General features: G+C 35.7%; 4 protein-coding genes across 4 annotated transcripts; 1 reads left to right on the top strand and 3 right to left on the bottom strand.

Annotated features, from left to right (window-relative positions):
* Positions 1-751: 751 nt before the first annotated feature.
* GCK72_015794 (uncharacterized protein) lies at positions 752-2,327 on the bottom strand (the record flags this gene model as incomplete). The annotated part of the gene is made up of 4 exons (XM_053731135.1): positions 752-847; positions 894-985; positions 1,035-1,113; positions 2,184-2,327. 4 exons carry the CDS (start codon positions 2,325-2,327, stop codon positions 752-754), a joined length of 411 nt encoding a protein of 136 aa, XP_053585907.1.
* A 4,836-nt stretch (positions 2,328-7,163) lies between these two features.
* On the top strand, positions 7,164-8,434 carry GCK72_015793 (uncharacterized protein; the record flags this gene model as incomplete). Its single annotated transcript, XM_003092332.2, has 3 exons — positions 7,164-7,441; positions 7,803-7,901; positions 8,311-8,434. The coding sequence occupies 3 exons, from the start codon at positions 7,164-7,166 to the stop codon at positions 8,432-8,434; spliced, it is 501 nt and encodes a 166-aa protein (XP_003092380.1).
* Positions 8,435-8,759: 325 nt separating this feature from the next.
* On the bottom strand, positions 8,760-10,663 carry GCK72_015792 (uncharacterized protein; the record flags this gene model as incomplete). Its single annotated transcript, XM_003092334.2, has 2 exons — positions 8,760-8,904; positions 10,539-10,663. The coding sequence occupies 2 exons, from the start codon at positions 10,661-10,663 to the stop codon at positions 8,760-8,762; spliced, it is 270 nt and encodes an 89-aa protein (XP_003092382.2).
* Positions 10,664-16,359: 5,696 nt separating this feature from the next.
* On the bottom strand, positions 16,360-20,126 carry GCK72_015791 (uncharacterized protein; the record flags this gene model as incomplete). The annotated part of the gene is made up of 3 exons (XM_053731134.1): positions 16,360-16,506; positions 18,590-19,006; positions 20,076-20,126. The coding sequence occupies 3 exons, from the start codon at positions 20,124-20,126 to the stop codon at positions 16,360-16,362; spliced, it is 615 nt and encodes a 204-aa protein (XP_053585906.1).
* Between the last annotated feature and the right edge of the window lie 99 nt (positions 20,127-20,225).

The raw sequence follows: 20,225 nt of genomic DNA, 5'->3' as shown, positions 1-20,225 counted from the left end.
GTGTGTGTTCTCTAGTGACCAATGTTTATGTCAGTGAAGCGTGTTTGCATTCGATACGCATAATTTTAGAGGGAAATTTGAATTTGAATTTTTTTTGTTTGGAGAAAATGGCCGAGTTTTCGAGCGCGTGGCCTAGAAACCCAAAACTAGTCCCTGCATCACATTTAGCTCATTGAGAGCTTTCAGAAAAGTACCCACAAGCCTAGGTTCCGACTACTTTGGGTCCCACCACGAAAACTACAGTAATCCCAAAAATATGGGTACTGTAGTTTTCGTGGTGAGACCCGAAGTGATCGGAACCTAGGCTTGTGGGTACTTTTCTGAAAGCTTTCAACTCACTGATTGTGATGCAAGGAGTAGTTTTGGGATTCTAGGCCATCTGATGGGTTTCTAGGTATGGCAAATTTATGACGAATTTTAACATCAAACGTTTCAATGAAGCAAGTTTATTCAGAATATTCACAAAAACTTAGTATTCGCTGTGGTTACTGTATCTTTTATGATTTTATGCATAAATTCGAATTCCTCATCAAAAACTACTTTTAATCCCATTTTTCTGCGCCTCTATCTCTCATTTTGTGTTTTTTGGGTTACTGTAGCGCCGATTGTGTGCAGACACCGAACACCCCGACGACAAAATGCACAGAATTTGAAAATTGAGTGAAAACTGTCTGGATAGGGGTAAAAAGTGGCGGGGGAAACCGAATTTCATAATAAAAATTTATTTTGAGATCAAAAAATAACCCAAAAATCAGAAAAATGTGTCAATTCTGCCCGTAACATTGTCATATCTCAACTTGATCCACTCCGGTGGATAGAAATCATCTTCCTTCATCTCATTTGCCACCTGAAACCAAAAACATCAGGTTACAGTACTCCCTGGATTACTGTACCTTGTCCTGCGTCTCCATAATATTTCTATAATAAGTGACTGATCCCTCTTTCGACAAATATGATAACCACCAGCCGAATGTTGACGACGGTGCTGAAAAACTAAAAATGGATTACTGTAGGTGTCCCCCAGGTTACTGTACCTGTGATCAGTGTGACGTCACAAAATTTTCGAGTGAAAGCCAAGTCGATTTCTGGCGCCAAAGTTGGTGTAAGGACGACCTGAAATCATTGCTGACGCGTTTTTGGTGCAAAAATACCAAAAAAAATTATTACCGAATACTTTCTGGGCAGATTTTCGGTGTCCACAAGATCTGAAAATGTCATAAAATTTGAAAAATCAGTGAGATCCAGAAATGCGCCAACAAAAAATTTGCTGGCGCATTTCGCGATATACCTTTAAAAACTTCATAAACAAATTTGACGTCATTCCCGAACACTGCTACAGTAACCCGTGGATGAGATTTTCGATCTGAAACTTTCAAATTTCGGTACGACACTCCGATATTCAACCCTACAGTAATCCACTAAAAAGTTGGTGGCCGCCCGTGTGAATTTAGGATCCGATGGTTGATGATAATCATCTAATTGAAAATCGCCACGTCGAATGTGAGGACAGATTCTGAAAAAACGAAACACGATAAATGCGCCAAGGCACGAGAAATGCGCCAAGGCACGGAAAGTGCGTCAACCCCCTCTTATGATTCTCTAATTTAAAAATAGGTATTAATCTTGTGAAAACAGTGAACAGTAAACCTTGGTTGCACGAGAAATGCGTCAGCACTGAGCATCACTGACGCATTTCTCGATACTCACATAAAATCGTTTCTATGTCGTTCTGGAAGCAAACATTCCGCTTTTTTAAAGATTTGAGCCTTTGGCTTCAATAATTCTCGAATTTTCAGCCGAATATGATTGAATATTTAAAACTCTAAAAAGTTTTTTGAAAATTTGCTGACGCATTTTCGGTGTACCTGGAAATAACGCCCATCGAAGATCAAATGTTTTTCTGGTCGACTTATAAACTGTTTTGGGTCATCAAACGTGCAACATTTGCCAACACTCAAATCTTGACGCGTTGCTGCAGCTGTCTGAAATATTGTATCGAAAAATGCGCCAGCAAAATTATTTTTGCTTATTTTTGCTTATTTTTGGAATCGGAGGGCTCTACTGAAGTTCTATGTGTGTCAAACCCACTAAAAACTAGAAAAACAAGAAATGCGCCAATGCACCGAAAACGCGTCAGCAACCGTCTTGCTGGCGCATTTCTCGATCCGGTACCATTGACTCACCGGAATCAGTTTGAACTCGAATTCCTCTTGTATTTTTGGAAAAATTGGTTGAATTTTGTTGGCCATTATGCGAATATTGTTGAGATCAGTTGCATTTACAAGAACTCGCCGTTGAAGAGTGTCACCGATGCCAATAAGTGTCATTAGCTCGAATATTTTGTTTTCTGAAACGAAAGTTGATTGCTGACACGTTTTCCGGGCGTTTGCGCGTTTTTGGTGAGTTGACGCACTTCCGGTGCGTTGACGCGTTTTTCGATACCTACCTAATCCCGCACCCCTGAAGGCTTCGAGGTGAAGTTGGACCGTTTTTTTTGTACTTTTTATTGATTTCTGTGATTTCTGTGTCCTCCGGCACCAGAAAAGTTATATTTTCGATGCGAGACACACATTTCTGCACGTTTTTCTTCAATTCTGTCAGGATTAACGGTTCAACTGATTTTCTTTTGGTTTTCATGAAAAAAATAAAAATCACTGAAAAATTTAAAGGATTTTGGCGTACTTTCAGACTAAGACTCACCAAATACTAAGAAGATGACGATATGGAGATTATTGGTCCGATTTCTTGGTTTCATCTGAAAATTCTGAATTTTTTTCTAAAAATATAAAAACTAATATCAAATTCGAATTCCCCATCAAAAACTACCCATATCCCCATTTTCCTGCGTCTCTATCTCTCATTTTGTGTTTTTTGGGTTACTGTAGCGCCGATTGTGTGCAGACACCGAACACCACGACGACAAAATGCACAGAATTTGAAAATTGAGTGAAAACTGTCTGGATAGGCGTAAAAAGAGGCGGAGAATCCGAATTCAACATAAAAATAAATCCTGGAACACGTTTTTTCACAAAAAATCGGTTTCAAAGGTCAAAAATCTGTAAAAAGGGGGCAATGATTTCAAATTTCAAAATAAAAACTGACAAAAATATGCAAACTCACACTAAAAATGCGTTCCAACATCTGTTCCGTTCAATTTTTTATAGAGTTTTTATCATTTTCTTATCATTTCTGAGTCCAATTCCTGTTGAAAATGATAAGAAGGAGGAAGGAATGTCTGGGATGGGCTGTAAAATTGTTTTTGTAGATCAAATTCATCATATTAGTGGACAGATTTCCTGTTTAGTATTTTACATGTTATTTTTAAAGATTTTGTTTTTAAACTACTTAAAATTGAAATTTTTCAAATGTCTCATTAGAATTTTTAAAAACCAATATCAAATTCGAATTCCCCATCAAAAACTACCCGTAACCCCACTTTTCTGCGTCTCTATCTCTCATTTTGTGTTTTTTGGGTTACTGTAGCACCGATTGTGTGCAGACACCGAACACCCCGACGACAAAATGCACAGAATTTTAAAATTGAGTGAAAACCGGCTAGATAGAGGTAAAAAGAGGCGGGGAACTCAAATTTCACATAGAAATTAAGATTGGATCACGTTTTTATACAGAAAATAAGTTTTACAGACCTCAAACCTGCCAAATAGTAGTTAAATTTCCACAATTTTAAAAAACTAATTTCTAATTTGGATTCCCCATCAAAAACAACCCTTACCCTCATTTTTCTGCGTCTCTATCTCTCATTTTGTGTTTTTTGGGTTACTGTAGTTCCGATTGTGTGCAAACACCGAACACCCCGACGATAAAATGCACAGAATTCGAAAATTGAGTAAAAACTGTCTGGATATGGGTAAAAAGTGGCGGGAAATTCGAATTTCATATCAAAAATGGGGTTTCTTGCCGGAATTTGGGGTTTTCCTGCGAAAAACTGCTGTAAAATCTAAATATTATCAAATAGTATGGCCGCAAATCACTCATAATGCACAGAACTCAAAAATTGCTCAAAAACTCCGATTTAGGGGTAAAAAACACGTGAAACTGAAACCTCATAGTTTCATCTTACAAAAATTACAATACTTATTAAAATTTACATTAAAAACCAGAATTTTCTGACAAAACCTGCTGAAAAACTGAAAAATATCTTTTTATACACTGTTCACTGGATTTTGATTACTAAATGGATCAATTTGAAACTATTTTCTCAGTTTTTATTTTTAAATTTGAACTCCTTGTCTCATTTTACCCCTATCCAAACGGTTTTCACTCGATTTTCAAATTCTGTGCATTTTGTCGTCGGGGTGTTCGGTGTTTGCACACAATCGGCGCTACAGTAACCCAAAAAACACAAAATGAGAGATAGAGACGCAGAAAAATGAGGAAAAGGGTAGTTTTTGATGGGGAATCCGAATATGAGCATTGTTTTTCAAATTTTCCAGAAAAAATTTCAGAATTTTCAGATGAAACCGAGAAATCGGACCAATAATCTCCATATCGTCATCTTCTTAGTATTTGGTAAGTTGGTAAGTCTCAAAGTTTTTTAAAAATTGATTTTTTTTTTTGAAAATTTTCTTCCGTCCCCCTCATCACATGTTGATAGAAATGGAACCTTCCCCCTCAAATCTGTTTCTCCTCAAATCCCTCCCCTCCGAGTGGAAAATAAACCCGAAAAACCATAAAACGTGCTTTTCGGCCGGGGGCCGTAAAAGACGTCGTGTCTCGAGACATCTGGAGCCCCCCCCCCCCACTTTTTTATTCCAAACAACTTTTCGATTCTTTTCTAAGACACAAATTCTTGGGTATGTATCAAACATTTCTTGTCCTTTTTTTTCTATACACATGTATATATGTACGTATTCACAATTTTTTGACGGACGGGCGTCACAAGACAACTAATCCCCCCTAAGGAATTCGAAAAAGGGGGGGGGGGGGGGAGGTTTTTTGGAACTTTTTTTGGAGTCTCTTCTTTTTTTGCCAGAAAGCTAAAACCGGACGGCTATCAATTTTCTGGAAAATATATTCTTTTTTTTGACTTTTGGTTTTTGACCATAAATATAGGGTGATGACGTGGCATTTATTCATTTATTTTTGAACAAAATAGGCTCCGCCCCCAAAACAGGAGTCTTTCACATACTGCGGTCTTTGTGTACTCTAATCGGGGCTCTGTTTTGTGGGCGGAGCCTGAAATGAGAATTAAAATCGTGACATTCTTTTTTTAGTGAGACTAGGCATTTACGAGGGTACTGAAGGTCTTTTTTTGGCTTTTTTTTCATCAAATCTCACGTTTTGAAATGCTAAAAACCGACACATCTCTTGTTCAGTGTTGAAAGAAGGATAAAAGCAAAACTTTTGGCATAATTCTCGTAAAAACAGAAGTAGTAACAAAATTGGTGATTTGCTATAATTCACTAACTATATTTTTGAAATTTACTATATAACAAGTGTCTGTCTTCGAAAGACTTACAGTTTTTATACAAATTCGAGATGTTTGCCTCCGAAAATCTCATATTTTTGCGACAGTTTTCTTGAAAATTCGTTTCGAATATTTGTTTTACTAATTGTCCCACAACGCAGAACACAGAAAAGTTGTTTTTCAAAATCGAAATGCATATCTTTGCCAATTTTTTTCATATGTTGTAGCTAAAGTCTAGGTCTTTATTTTTTTAGTTTACAACTTTTTTGTACGGACACTCCCTAGAGAGTTATGGTCATTTTAAGGAGACAGTTGAAATGGGTCGATTTGAGAGAGAAACTACTTTGTCGATATATAACTTGCTAGGGAGTGTCCGTACAAAAAAGTTGTCAACTACAAAAATAAAGTTCTACCTTTGATCTATAAGATCCATCAAAAATCTACTTAATGGGACAAAAAGAATTACCATGACACACTCTCAAAGTTGTCCAATTTCAACTGAAAAAACCAAAAGTTTAAGGGGGACTCCGGTATTTCAAACATCGAGATTTTTTGATATGGATCGACTCAGAATTTTGTGGAATAGAGAAAAGTCTCTTGGAGCCAGGTCCGAAAATTAGTCTGAAACGAGTTATGAGGCCTCAAAGTGTCAAAAAAGGGCCTCTCGCAGTGAAGATTTGCAATATATTTCAAGTTAAAACTCTCTCGCCGTGAACATGAAAAAATTTTGAAATATAAGGCAAATTTTCACGGCTAGAGACCCTTTTTTGACACTTTGAGGCCTCATAACTCGTTTTAGACTAATTTTCGGACCTGGCTCCAAGAGACTTTTCTCTTTTCTATAAAATTATGACTAGGGAAGGATCCCGAGTCGAGATGGAGTTACAGGTCGAGACATATATCACTAAAACGGAAATGTTGCGTTGATTTCAAATCTGTATTCTGTTTTTGCAGAGCGATCTCGGGGAAAAAGTTATTTGCGTTTTTGTGGCTTCTCAGTGCAAAAATGAGGATTTTCAAGACTCTCAAAATTAACATTTTTCTCATTTTTTTCAAATTTTTTTGTTCTGTACGTATGAGTACGGATGTAAAGATAATTTTGGCATAGTTTAATTTCAGAATTTATTTTAAGAAAAATTTTTATGGAGTTTCTTAAATTTTCAAAAATAACGCTTTTACAAAAAAGTTGTCTGAAAATATTCTGAAGTTCCAACACAAACAATACAACAATACATTAACGGAATTACACGTACAACACAAAAAAATTTGAAAATATCAAGAAAAAACGTTAATTTTGGAAGTCTTGAAAATGCTCATTTTTGCACTGAGAAGCGGCAAAAACGGCAATAACTTTTTCCCCGAGATTGCTCTGCAAGAACAAAATACAGATTTGAAATCAACACAAAATTTCCGTTCTAGTGATATATATCTCGACCTGTAACTCCATCTCGACTCGGGATCCTTCCCTAGTGAGTCGATTCATATCAAAAATTCTTGATTTTTGGAATACCGCAGTCCCCCTTTTATATACTTTTGAGCGGTACTGTATATAGTTCATACAAAATTTTATTCGATGGGACAATCACTGATATCTTAACACTCTCTGGTCATTTGTGACCATCTGTCATAAAGCTGAATTGAATTATTGTCATTACTGTATTTTACTTCCTCAAATTCTTGTGCTCTATCTCGGTGTATCATATTTCTCACCAGTTTTTTTCAAATTTTCAGCGTAATGCTAGAATCGCCCGACTCTCCAGTGGTCGTCTGGTCGCGTCCCCCGTCCCTTCGGTCCCTTCGAACTGGAAAACGAGTAGTACCCGGACAGTACGTGTTGGATGAACCGGATACTCTGTGTGTCCTTCCTTCCTCAATGAGACTAGTCTGCTGTCTGCTCACTCTCCTTCTCATATGCTCTCTCATCGCGGCGATTTTGAATTCCCTTCAAGGAAGTTCCAATGGATCCGTCAGTTACTGTAAACGACCGGACGAACCGTTTCACCCGAGTGTACTGTAAGTGCGAGGACATTCATTTTTCAAAACTTTCTTGTTTTCCAGACATATAAAAAATCATTTTTCCTTAGAAGTAGTCGTAACTCCGCCCATTTTTATCCAATCTTAAAAATTTTATAACTATCGCATTCAGCTCGTTTTCAGCTTTCAGAAAAGTACCCACAAGCCTAGGTTCCGACCACTATGGGTCCCGCCACGAAAACTACAGTAACCCGAAAACAGACTACTGTAGTTTTCGCGTCGAGACCCAAAGTTGTCGGAACCATGGCTTGTGGGTACTTTCTGAAAGCTCTCAACGAGCTGATTCTGATGCGGACATCCGGACACTCTTACAGACACACAGACAGACATTTTATTCCAGATGTCCCCGTGAATCCATGTTCTTCTTCTATAAATGTTGTCCATCGAGTGCGGATCCGGAGAAGAGTGAATGTTGTGCAAAGATTAGGATTTGGTTACTGTAAGTGCGATAGAGCAGATTTGCGAAAATTTCAAAATTTTTGAAAAAAATATTATTTTTGAAAATTAAAAAAAATTTTTTTGAAATTTTTTCAACTCAAAAATTGCCAATTTATAGGTTTTAAGTTACGATAAATGTATAAAACTTGTTTAAAATCATTTTTCACTCCAAAAAAAGGTTCAAAACCGAAAATTTTAAAGGCGGGGATCAGTTTTGGATTTCTAGGCCACGACCTCAAAAACTCGGTCATGAGTCGTTTTTCAGCGTTTTCAGCCATTTAAAATCAGTTTTTGGCGTTTTTCGGATATAAAAAGTAGTTTAAATTAGATTTTTCACAATTTGAAAAATTGAAGAAATTTTGAAAAAAAAATTTTTTTTGAAAATTTTGCTGAAATTTTTTTTTTTCCAGACTGGCTATTGTATGCGTCGTGTTATCGTGCCTCGTTGGCATCTGCTACTCAATTTTCCGCTATTTTTGTCGACACTGTCGACTATCCGCCTGGAAACCGACTCGTCTGCGGTCACATGTCTAAAAAAAAATTTGTCTGAAAATTTTTTTTGCATCTGAAAATATCTGAAAATCTACCCGAAAGCATACATATATTACGTGTTCAACATGCATTCATTCATCCCAGGCAATCGATAATTAATAAAGAATTTTAAGTTTAAAAAAAATGTAGCAAAAAAATTCAGAATTTTTTTTTTGAAAAATAGCTTAAATTGCAGCAGTACAGTATATATATATATTTATATAATAACTTAAAATCGTGGAAATCTCAATAAAGGTCTCAAATTTTCGGAAAAATGGCGGGGACTAGTCGAGGGACGGCTTTTTTGGTGGGCGGACGGGTGACGAGATTAACGACGAAAAGAATTTAAATTATCGGTCGACGAGGTGTCGAACATACACTGGACTGGCGAGAAGAAACAGTTACGGTCGAGTTTTGGGGAACGAGACGAGACGATCGGATTCTGGGAGCCGAGACCGCCGTGTTGGGCGCGCCTGGAAATTTGGAAATTGGGTAAGGTGGACAGACTTTGGAGGGGCGGGGCTTGGTCTCAATTGAAATTACTTAATTTATTCATAGATTATCAAATAGAACAAGTATTTGGCTTTAATTTGGTACCAAAACCATCAAAAACGGGGTTAATTTCCGCTAAGATACAGTTATTCGAAAATTAGTTTCAACATTTCTCAAAATTTTTTTTCAAGTTTTGAAAGCAGGGTTTTAGAGGGGCGGGGCTTGGTCAGAGTTAAAGTCAAAGTAATATATTTGTATATATGTGAATAGATAACGTTTGTGGCTTTAATTTGATACCAAAACCAATAAGAATGACAAAATTTCAGCTGAGATACAGTTATTTGAAAAATAATGCTAAATTCTCATAAAATATTTTTCAAGTTTTGAAAGCAGAGTTTAGAGGGGCGGGCTTGGTCAGAGTTAAAGTCAAAATAATATATTTGTATATATGTGAATAGAACAAGTCTCTGGCTTTAAATTGAGATTAAAACCAATAAAAACGGATTAGTTTCAGGGAAGATCCAGTAGTTTAAAAGTAGTTTCAATTTTTGAATTTTTTTTTTTTTTTTTTTGAAAATCTTTGACTTTGGAGAGACGTGGTTTTGTCAGCATTAAAGTTATCATTTATTATTGTACATAATTGAGTATAAAATCCCTCTGGCTTTAATTTAAGACTAAAATCAATAAAAACGGGTTAATTTCCTTTGAGATACAGGAATTGGAAAAGTTGTTCAAATTTTTCAAATTTTTTTTTAAAAATTTTTGGAAAGTTAAAACTACTCAAACTCAAATAAATTTTGTCGGATATGGATATATTGAACATAGATCAATAAACAACGTCTTTGGCTTTAATTCAGTCATTTTTTTAAAGAAATTACTGAATTCAAGGTATAATACACAGATTTAAAAACATTAATAAAAGTCCGCAAAAAACAAAATTCAAACAGTCATAACTTTTTGAAAAATGCACGGATTATTATGTTTTTTATTTCAATCGATAGCTAATATTACAGGCTTTAAAATGGTATATTATTTATATGTTTCAGGTTTTAGCTTATAGTAGAAAAGTTAGTTCAAAAAAGTCAAAAATCTGAAAATTTTGAAAATTTTGAGAACTTGACCAAAATAAAAATATTAGAAATATTTTAGTTTCATAGGGCTTTTAGCAATATTAATTGTGTAAACTGCATAAACTTCACAATTTTTTGCTTAAAACTACTGAAAAACCGAAATAATCAAAATTTTCAACAAAAAAAATTCCTGATTTTTTGAAATTTTACCAAAATTCAAAATGCTATAACTTTTTACTCTTTTGAGATATTCAAACGATTTTTTTTATCAAAATGTGCACAATTTCAAGCGCTTTTTTATGACAGTAAACACTTGTCAATTATATATGTTATATATTTAGAAAACGACCTTCGAACTTTGCTAATTTCTGAAAAACTGAAAAATTCTAAATTTTCAAATATTTATAACTTTCTCAAATTTCAACATTTTCAGACAATTTTTATACCATTCAATAGCCCACTTTAAGCACTACAAACTACAAATATTTCTGAAATTTTAAAAATCTTCATAGCTCTCAAATATCGGGTCCAAACTCCAAACTCACATCAACCACTCATAATAGTTGTTTCCACCAACTGATGGAAGTCTTCGCTGTCCGTCGACTTGTCTGATGATTACGGTAGATACAGTAACCAGAAGGAATGCGACCACGAGAACAGAGCACTTCATCCTGGGGATGTGAACGGGGTTACCTGGAAGTTTTTGTTTGAAAAAAACGTTTTTTCCAAAAAAATTTGAAAACGTCAGTACGTAAATCTACAGAAAAGTTGTGTAAATCAACATCCAGCTCTCCGTAAATTCACACAAGGCACCTCATGAATCTAGACAAAAAAAAACCAAAAATAGACTAAAAACTAGATATGGAACATTTTTAGTTTCGGAAAATTCTAAAAATTTCCAAAAAAAATTTCAAAAGTTTTTTCGCTCCGATATTTGGAGCTCGTCATGTGGATGTTATATTGCTCGGATCGTTTCGAAATTATAATCAAATTGTAGATCAAAACCAATGCTATATATTTGTAGTTGACAACTTTTTAGTAGCACCTAATCCCAAGGAGTTATAATGCTTTAAAGCTAAAATACCCCATTTTTTGCTTCTAAACGCTATAACTCTTCAAATACCGACTGTATCAAAAAACTACAAACTACAAAAATATGCGAAATTCAGTTCTCTACATTTTTCCATTTTGAAATTCTCAAAAATCTCTATTCCTCACTGAGAAAACTTAATAATAGCATCCGGAGAGGGAGAGACGCAGAGAAACGAGAGCACTCTCGTTTCTCTGCGTCTCTTTTCACCTTTAAACGTCTGTAACTCCGCGGGGAAGGGAGATTTCGAAAAACGGTCAACTACAAAAATGTAGAGCATGAAAAGGGCTATTAGAAAAAGGTAAATTTGAAAAATTTGGATTTTGGCGGAGGTGTCAAAAATTTTTTTAAAAAAATTTTGAATTTTTTTTCGAATTTTTCTACTTTTTTTCTATATTTTCCAAAAGTTTAAAAAACAACATCATATGTCTCAGAGACAACTTTTGTATCCTTCTTCCAGAAAACAATTCAGAAGACGTCAAATGACTTCAGAAGTCAGAAGGGCAACGAGGAAATTGAGGAGTAGGTGGGGGTAATGGGTCTTCAATATAATTAAATAATTATCCGCTTAAATGTTATGACGATATACGTTTGAAGGCGCAATGAACTTATAATTGGGTATTTCAAAACGAAACGAAAAAATTTTAATTGAAAAAAAAATTTTTCGTACCTAAATAATTAATTGACTATATAGCGGGGTGTTGGTCAGTTTTCTATATTTATTTATACATATGACTGGTCTTTGGTTACTGTAGTTTAGTTCTATAATTACTATAGCTACAGTAACCAAAAATTCGAAAAAAAAGTTTTGAAAATTTTTTTCAGCACAAAAAATTTTCAGACAATTTTTTTTCAGATTCTCTCTATATATATGTACTCAGACCTGCCAGATGTGTCTTTCAGTTGTTTTTTGGTTTTTGCACCTGTTTTTAGGTGAGTCTGGTACAAAAAAAGGTGTGTCACGTAAATAAACACGAGAGCTGCGTAAATCGACACAGGTCATCTCCGTAAATCCACATATAAGACACCGTAAATCGACACAAAACTTAACTACGGCAAAGAAAATATTAGGGAAAAGATTTCGCTGCAAAATTACAAAACAAATTATTAAAAAACCAAAAAACTGAAAAGTACTAGCGATTTTTGGCTTGGGGACTAGTTTTTCCCAATTTTTGGTTTTCTAGGCCACCCCATCCTAATAAAATTGATATCCACCGGATAGCCCTTTTCATGCTCTACATTTTTGTAGTTGACCATTTTTCAATATCTCCCCTCCCCGCGGAGTTACAGACGTTTAAAGGTAAGGAGAGACGCAGAGAAACGAGAGTGCTCTCGTTTCTCTGCGTCTCTCGGGATGCTATTATCAAGTTTTCTCAGTGAGGAATAGAGATTTTTGATAATTTTAAAATGGAAAAGTGTAGAGAATTAAATTTTGCATATTTTTGTAGTTTGTAGTTTTTTGATATAGTCGGTATTTGAAGAGTTATAGCATTTAGAAGCAAAAAGTGATGAATTTTAGCTTTAAAGCGTTATAACTCCTTGGGATTAGGTGCTATTGAAAAATTGTCAACTACAAAAATGTAGCCTTGGTTTTGATCTACAATTTGAATATAATTTTGAAAACTTTGGAACAATAATAAACCCCATGGCAAGCTGTCAAAGTCGGAGCAAAAAAAATGTAATTGAGAATTATGTCTCCGTAAATCCACACAGTCTATATAAACTAGAGGTGACGTCTTCTAAAAGTGTGTCAGAAGTTTAGGGGGCGGAGCTTGTGAGGGGTACAAAAAATAAGAGTACAAAAAAGTATATAGAATATCAGAAATCATTTTATTCGACGTCAAAATGGAAAAAAAAAGTTTTGTTATGTACTCAAATTTTTTGAGTAAAAAGCTGAAATTTTCAGATCTGGTGGGAAAAAAACAATATACTTGTGTACTAACTATTTATTCTCGGTGCCCCCTTCCCGCCCCTTATTATTATTTCAGGACCTTTCTGTGGGGGCGGGGGGACACATTATCATAATTACGTCATTAGGAGGACATCCGGACACACAGACAGACACACAGACAGAAATACCTTTAAATTTTAGACAGCTTCCGGAAGGTTTTGAACCGGAGTTTGGAGAGCTTCGTAAATCGACATTTAACATTTACAACTCATTTTCTGTATAAAAACGTGTTCCAGTCTCATTTTGACTATGAAATTCGGGTTCCCCGTCCCTTTTAACCCCTATCCAGACAGTTTTCACTCAATTTTCGAATTCTGTGCATTTTGTCGTCGTGGTGTTTGGTGCTTGCACACAATCGGCGCTACAGTAACCCAAAAAACACAAAATGAGAGATAGAGACGCAGAAAAATGGGGTTAGGGGTAGTTTTTGATGGGGAATTCGAATTTGATATTAGTTTTTTGAAATTGTGGAAATTTGACCGCTATTCGACAGGTTTCCTATCTTTACAACTCATTTTCTGTATAAAAACGTGTTCCAGTCTCATTTTTACTATTAAATTCGAATTTTCCACCCCTTTTTACCCCTATCCAGACGGTTTTCACTCAATTTTCAAATTCTGTGCATTTTGTCGTCGCGGTGTTCGGTGTTTGCACACAATCGGCGCTACAGTAACCCAAAAAACACGAAATGAGAGATAGAGACGCAGAAAAAAGGGGGGTAGGGGTAGTTTTTGATGGGGAATCCGTATTTCGCAATATTTTTGTGATATTTCTTCAGAAAATTTCTGAAAAACCTTGAATTATTAAAAATATTAAAATCGCGGAAGGCGTAATTCCGTTTAACCCCGTGTTCTCCTAGTCAGTTACTATGATCACTGCTGCAAGTGGGCGGAGCCTATCAGCGCCTATAATTGCGGGAAAATTTGAAGGAATATAAAATTTGTTGAGATTTCAAGAAATTTTTTTTCGTAATTTGTAAAGTTGACAATTGTGAGAACTCTTCTGGGTTGAGAAAAAGTCCTTACGGACACTTCACAAGTATTTTTTGTAGTATTTTAATCAGATTTTGTTCTTCAGATTTCGGAATCAAGATACACTTTTGCAGAATCAAAGCTCACGCAGTTTCTGACTCATCAGAGTATTTATCGAAAAGTGTCAAAAATAAGGTTTTCCAGCATTTAAACTACAAAAAAAACACTTAAAAACAGTTCAAAACCCCCTAAAAACTATATTTTTGGTAAAAAACTCGATTTTCCAAAAAAGTGGTGGCCGAGTGGTTAAGGTAGACAGTGACACAAAAACGATCAGGGTTCGATCCCCACCTAGGTCAAATCTTTTTTGCATTCTTATTTTGGGGTTTCTAGATGCCTAGGAGTGTCAAAAGACTGATATAAAGCCGAAAAAACTGAATTTGAGAGCTATTTTTTATCAAAAAAGTCAAAATTTTCGAGTTCTAAGTGTAAAAAGTGTCAAAAATGAAGTTTTCCTACTTTTAAACTACGAAAAAACCACTTAAAACCGCTGAAAACCCCCTAAAAACTATATTTTTGGTCAAAAACTCGATTTTCCAAATTTTCCAAAAACAAGTGGTGGCCGAGTGGTTAAGGTAGACAGTGACACAAAAACGATCAGGGTTCGATTCCCACCGACGCCAAATCTTTTTTTGTTTTTCTATTTTTGGGTTTCTGGACTACCCGGTGTCTCCAGAAACTCCGAATGTCCAAAAACTGAAAATTTTTTGAATTTTTCGTCTGAAAATGAGATAAAATCTCTGAAAATTGTTTGTCTGAAATCCTGTGAGTCCAAAAATAGGCTCCGCCCTTTTTCTTCTCTTCCATTGGCTCCGATCCACCTGAAACTCCAAAAATTGCTTCATGTGACACTATAATTCGGTTGAAAATACTGAAAATTGATCCATGTAGTCTGAAATTTTTAGACTCTGAAAATGGTCGATTTCAGTCAAAAAGGACTGAAAATTCACCAAAAAATCTGAAATTTTCAGTGAAATTTCAGAATTTCGCGTGTGGCATTTCACAAAATTCATATTTCAGAAACCACATACATAATATAAATTGGGTGGTGTTGGAGGGGGAGTGAAATAGAATGAAAAAGAGAGAGACGCAGAGAAAGAAGAAATATGCCAGATTTCTCAAGGAGAGAAAACAAAAAAATAGGGGGGAGGGGATGAGGATGAGCTGAAAATGAGCCATTTTTGACTGAAAATACTCGAAATCGAGCAATTTCAGCCCAAAAAAGTGCAACATTGCTCTTTTTTGACTGGAAATGACGGAAAATCGACTAAAATTGCTCAAAATCGTCCATTTTCAGCTCAAAAACTAATTCTTTCCTCAGGGTGGAATTTGGCTGAAAATCAGCCATTTCTGACTGAAATGCTCGAAATTAGGCTCAAAATACTCAAAATCCACCAATTTCAGCCAAAAAAAAGTGCAAAATTGCTCTTTTTTGGTCTAAAATCACTAAAAATCGTCAATTTTTCCATAATTTTTGGCTGAAATTCACAAATTTCAGCTCCTCATCCTCGAAAAACGCGCTAACAGACCGAGAGGAATAAAATAGAAAAGTGTATATATATACAAAACGGGGCGGAGAGACAGAGAAAACTACCGTAATTTTAAGAGAGAGAGAGAGACGGAGAGAAATAGAGAAAAAACGGGGAAAAGCTGGAAGGGGACAATTTCAGACAATGTAATCGATTTTTTGGTGGGAATTTTGGGGTTTTTGGGGGGAAAATGAAGTTTTTTAGAGGATTTTCAGACAAAAAATCTGGAATTTTTGAGTTTTTGGCAGAAAATCTCAAAAAAAGATCCAGTTTTTTGGCTGAAAATCGGCATAAATTGAGTTTTGGCTGTAATTGATAATTTTTCAGCTAAAACCCGATTTTTTTTAAAGTATAAGGGCAGGAAATACTCATTTTCAGACAAAAATCTCAAATTTTCAAGTCTCTGAGCAAAAAAGAGCATTTTGATGAATTTTAAGCCGAAAATCTCAAAAATTCCAGTTTTTTAGCTGAAAATCGGTTATGTATCATATAAACTGAGTTTTGACTGAAATCGGACATTTTTTCAGCCAAAAACCTAGAAAAGCAATTTCAGCCGATTTTCAGTCATTTTAGGCCAAAAAAGAGCGATTTTGGACTATTTTTGGCTGAAATTGGTTAATTTTGACTGAAAAGCCTCAAAAATCTGTCAAAATACTCATTTTTGGCTCATTTTTCATGATTTTGGGGCAAAAAATCTCAAAAAAACTCATTTTTCCCTCAAAAAACGCCCAAAATTCCCCAAAAATCGACAAAAAGAGAGAGAATTTAAGCATTCGATCCGCTGGCCCCTTCGTCCATTCGATCGTCGGCATCATCTCCTCCTCCACCGCCGGCTCCCTGACTGATCTCTTCGACGTCAATGTCGTCTTTCATCACTGCGTCGCCTTCGTTCTCACCGAAATTCAACCATGACTGAAAATATTAAATAGATTTTAGTCAAAAACTAGGAAAATCGCTTAAAAAATCGCATTTTTGACTGAAAATGAGCCTTTTTTGCCTAGAAATGCGCACAACTCAGCTAAAAGTAGTCAAAAATGACCAATTTCTGACTAAAATAGTGCAAAATGGCACTTTTTGACCCAATATGACCAAAGTCGGCTGAAAATGCTCGAAATTGGACTAAATATAGTCCATTTCAGCCAAAAATAGTGCAAAATTGCTTCTTTTTTTTTTTGGCTGAAAATAACTGAAAATCGCTCAAAATCGATCATTCTCAGCTCAAAAACGCGATTTTTCCATAATCTTTCGTTGAACGGCTCTTTTTTGGCAAAAGTGCTGAAAATCTGCTCGAAAACTGTCAAAATCGAACAGTTTTGAGCCTAATTGACTGGAAACGCGCCAGTGGCGCGCCAGCTACTTTTTGAAAAGATTTTTCGAATTGCAAGCGCGTCAACGGCGCTCCAGCACTCTATAAGGCTAGTTTCCATGACTTCCAAACGCGTCAAAGGCGCCCCTGACTAGATTTCCCGGATTTTCGAACGCGTCAAAGTCACGCCAGTCGCTAATTTTCAGATGTTTTTGGGTACAATTTCGCCTTTTTTCGACTTAAAACTTTGTATTAATAACATATAATAATTGTATTTTTCAGACTTTCAGAATCTCTCTCGGTGGATCCGAATAGAAATACAAAATTTTGGATTTTCAGCAGAGAAAATACAAAACGGCGAAAAATTGGGACCTATGGACTCAAACAACCTCGTAAATCGACCCAAAGAGCCTCGTAAATCGACATACAGTAATCTCCGTAAACCGACCCAAAGAGCCTCGTAAATCGACACAAAGAACCTCGTAAACCGACACAAAGAACCTCGTAAATCGACACAAAGATCCTCGTAAATCGACACAAAGAACCTCGTAAATTGACACAAAAATCGTCGTAAATCCACATGCAACATGCGTAAATCGACACAAAGAGCCTCGTAAATCGACACAAAGATCCTCGTAAATCGACACAAAGAACCTCGTAAATCGACACAAAATCGTCGTAAATCCACATGCAACATGCGTAAATCGACACAAAGAGCCTCGTAAATCGACACAAAGATCCTCGTAAATCGACACAAAGAACCTCGTAAATCGACACAAAAATCGTCGTAAATCCACACAAAGAGCCTCGTAAATCGACACAAAGAACCTCGTAAATCTACACCAAGGCTATCAGAGCTTAAATTCGGGCTTGGAGCGTTTCAAGACTAATTTAGATCGTTTTGTGACGATTTTCAGTCAATTTTCGCCGATTTTAAGCAATTCAAAGCCTATTTTCGTCATTTTCAACTCGTAAATCGACACAAAGAGTCTCGTAAATCTACACAAAAGCTCCGTAAATCTACATCAAGGCTATCAGAGAATTGACGACTTGGAGCATTTTAAGACTAATTTAGATCGTTTTGTGACGATTTTCAGCCAATTTTCGCCAAGTTTAACGCATTTTTGAGCGATTCCGAATGGCTTTCGAGCGATTTAAACCGATTTTAAGCTATTTTAATTTTTTTAATTTTATTTTTTTTTTAAATTAATGTGTTCAACAATCTGATGAACCCTCTTCTCATACTCTCTACGATTCTCTTGACGGATGCAGCCAGAGAGGTTCACCCCGTAAATCTACACAAAAGCTCCGTAAATCTACACAAAGCTCCGTAAATCTACACAAGGCTCAGTAAATCGATTTTACGCAGTTTTGAGCGATTTTAACCAATTTTAACAGTTTTCTCCGATTTCAACCACTTTCAAGCGATTCCGAATGGCTTTCGAGCGATTTTAACCGATTTTAAACCAGTTTTCAGTGATTTTCACCAATTTTGAGCGATTAAAACCTAATTTTCACTCGAATCTACCTGTCCCCGTAAATCTACACAAAAGCTCCGTAAATCTACACCAAGGGCCATTTTCAGACGATTTCCGCCAATTTTAACGCATTTTTGAGCGATTTTCACTGTTTTCGAGCGATTTTAACCGATTTTAAGCCATTTTTGATCGTTTTTTCAGCCAAATTTACCTGTTCAACAATCTGCTGAACCCTCTTCTCATACTCTCTACGATTCTCTTGATAGAGTTGTGCAGCCAACGAGTTAGCCGGTGAATTGGGATTCGGTTCGTCGAGAAGCGACTGAATCGACGTGAGAATCGCGGCGACGTCATACGTTGGAGACCATCGATTCTGAAGAATATCGAGACAAATCGATCCGTCGGCGTAGACATTCGGATGGAACATTTTCGAAATGAATTTGACGATTGGAGGCTTATTTGGATATTCTTCTGAGAATTCCAATGATAATTTGAATGTTCCGTCTTCGAATGGCGTCTCCTGGGGTCCGAATATTATGGCTTCCCACGCGAGAATGTTGTCTTCTGTCGGGGCACCAGATACTCCGGCTGGTGGGTCTTCCTGTAAGAAATCGATGAGTTTTTCGTACTGAAAATTACAGAAAATTGTGTTTTTTTGAAGCAAAAATTGAGTTTTTAGCTCAAAAATCCGTTTTTCTGACCCAAAATGAGTTTTTCGTACTTAAAATTGCGAGGCTGAAAAGTCTATTATTATGAGATTTTGCACCGAAAATTACAGATATTTGGCTGAAAATAGCAGATTTTCAGTTTTTTTTTTCAACAGGGCTGAAAATTACAGAAAAATGTGAATTTTTGATGCTAAAATTGAGTTTTTAGCTCAAAAATCAGTTTTTTGGACTGAAAATGCCAAAAAAGTGGACTCAGAGGTTAACAACGAGATTTTTAGAATGAAAATGATAGAAAATATGATTTTTGAGCTAAAAATTGGATTTTTGGCTGAAAATTACAGAAAATGTACAATTTTGAAGCTAAAACGCTGATTTTTAGGGTTTTTGTGCAGAAAAATGGGATTTTTGGCTAAAAAATAGAGTCTTCTGACCCAAAATGAGTTCATTCTTCTTCTCTCCAAAAATTCAGGATATTTGGCTGAAAATTGTGATTAAAAAAAAATTAGCAGTTTTCAGTCTTAAAATGAGTTTTTGGGCTGAAAATCTGGATTTTAAAGGCAAAAAAAAGACTTTTGGCTCGAAAAATCTGCATTTTCAAGCCCAAAACTCATTTTTCAGCTAGAAAATTGGTTTTTTTTAGAAAGATTTTAGCTCAAAAACCCCTGGTGGGTCTTCCTGTAAGAAATAGATGAATTTAAGGCTGAAAATTACAGAAAATGCGCATTTTTGAGTGCAAAAATGTGCTTTTAGCTCAAAAATAGAGTTTTCTAACCCAAAATGAGTTCTTTCTTCTGAAAATTACAGAAAAATGATGTATTAGAGGCCAAAAAGCCGATTTTTGGCTTAAAATTGTCAATTTTTTGAATCAAAATTGCAGATTTTAGTCTCAATATGAGTTTTTTGAGCTGAAAATCATAAAATCGGAGTTTCCAAGCCGAAAAATGAGTTTTGGCTCGAAAAATCTGAATTTTAAGCCGAAAAAAACCCTTTTTTCAGCTAGAAAACCGGGGTTTCAGCTCAAAAACTTACCTGAAGTTTCTTGAAATCTCTCATCAAACGTCTACGACTTGGTGTGGTCATATTGATATCCTAACTCCTGAAAACTGACACAAATTAGGCAAAAAAATGCAAAAAATAACAGAAAATCGAATAATTCAACAGAAAATAGATATAAAAAGC

Source organism: Caenorhabditis remanei, chromosome IV (genome assembly GCF_010183535.1).
Source record: "Caenorhabditis remanei strain PX506 chromosome IV, whole genome shotgun sequence".
Taxonomy (NCBI): Eukaryota; Metazoa; Nematoda; class Chromadorea; order Rhabditida; family Rhabditidae; genus Caenorhabditis; species Caenorhabditis remanei.
This window is presented reverse-complemented; position numbering and strand designations above follow the sequence as displayed.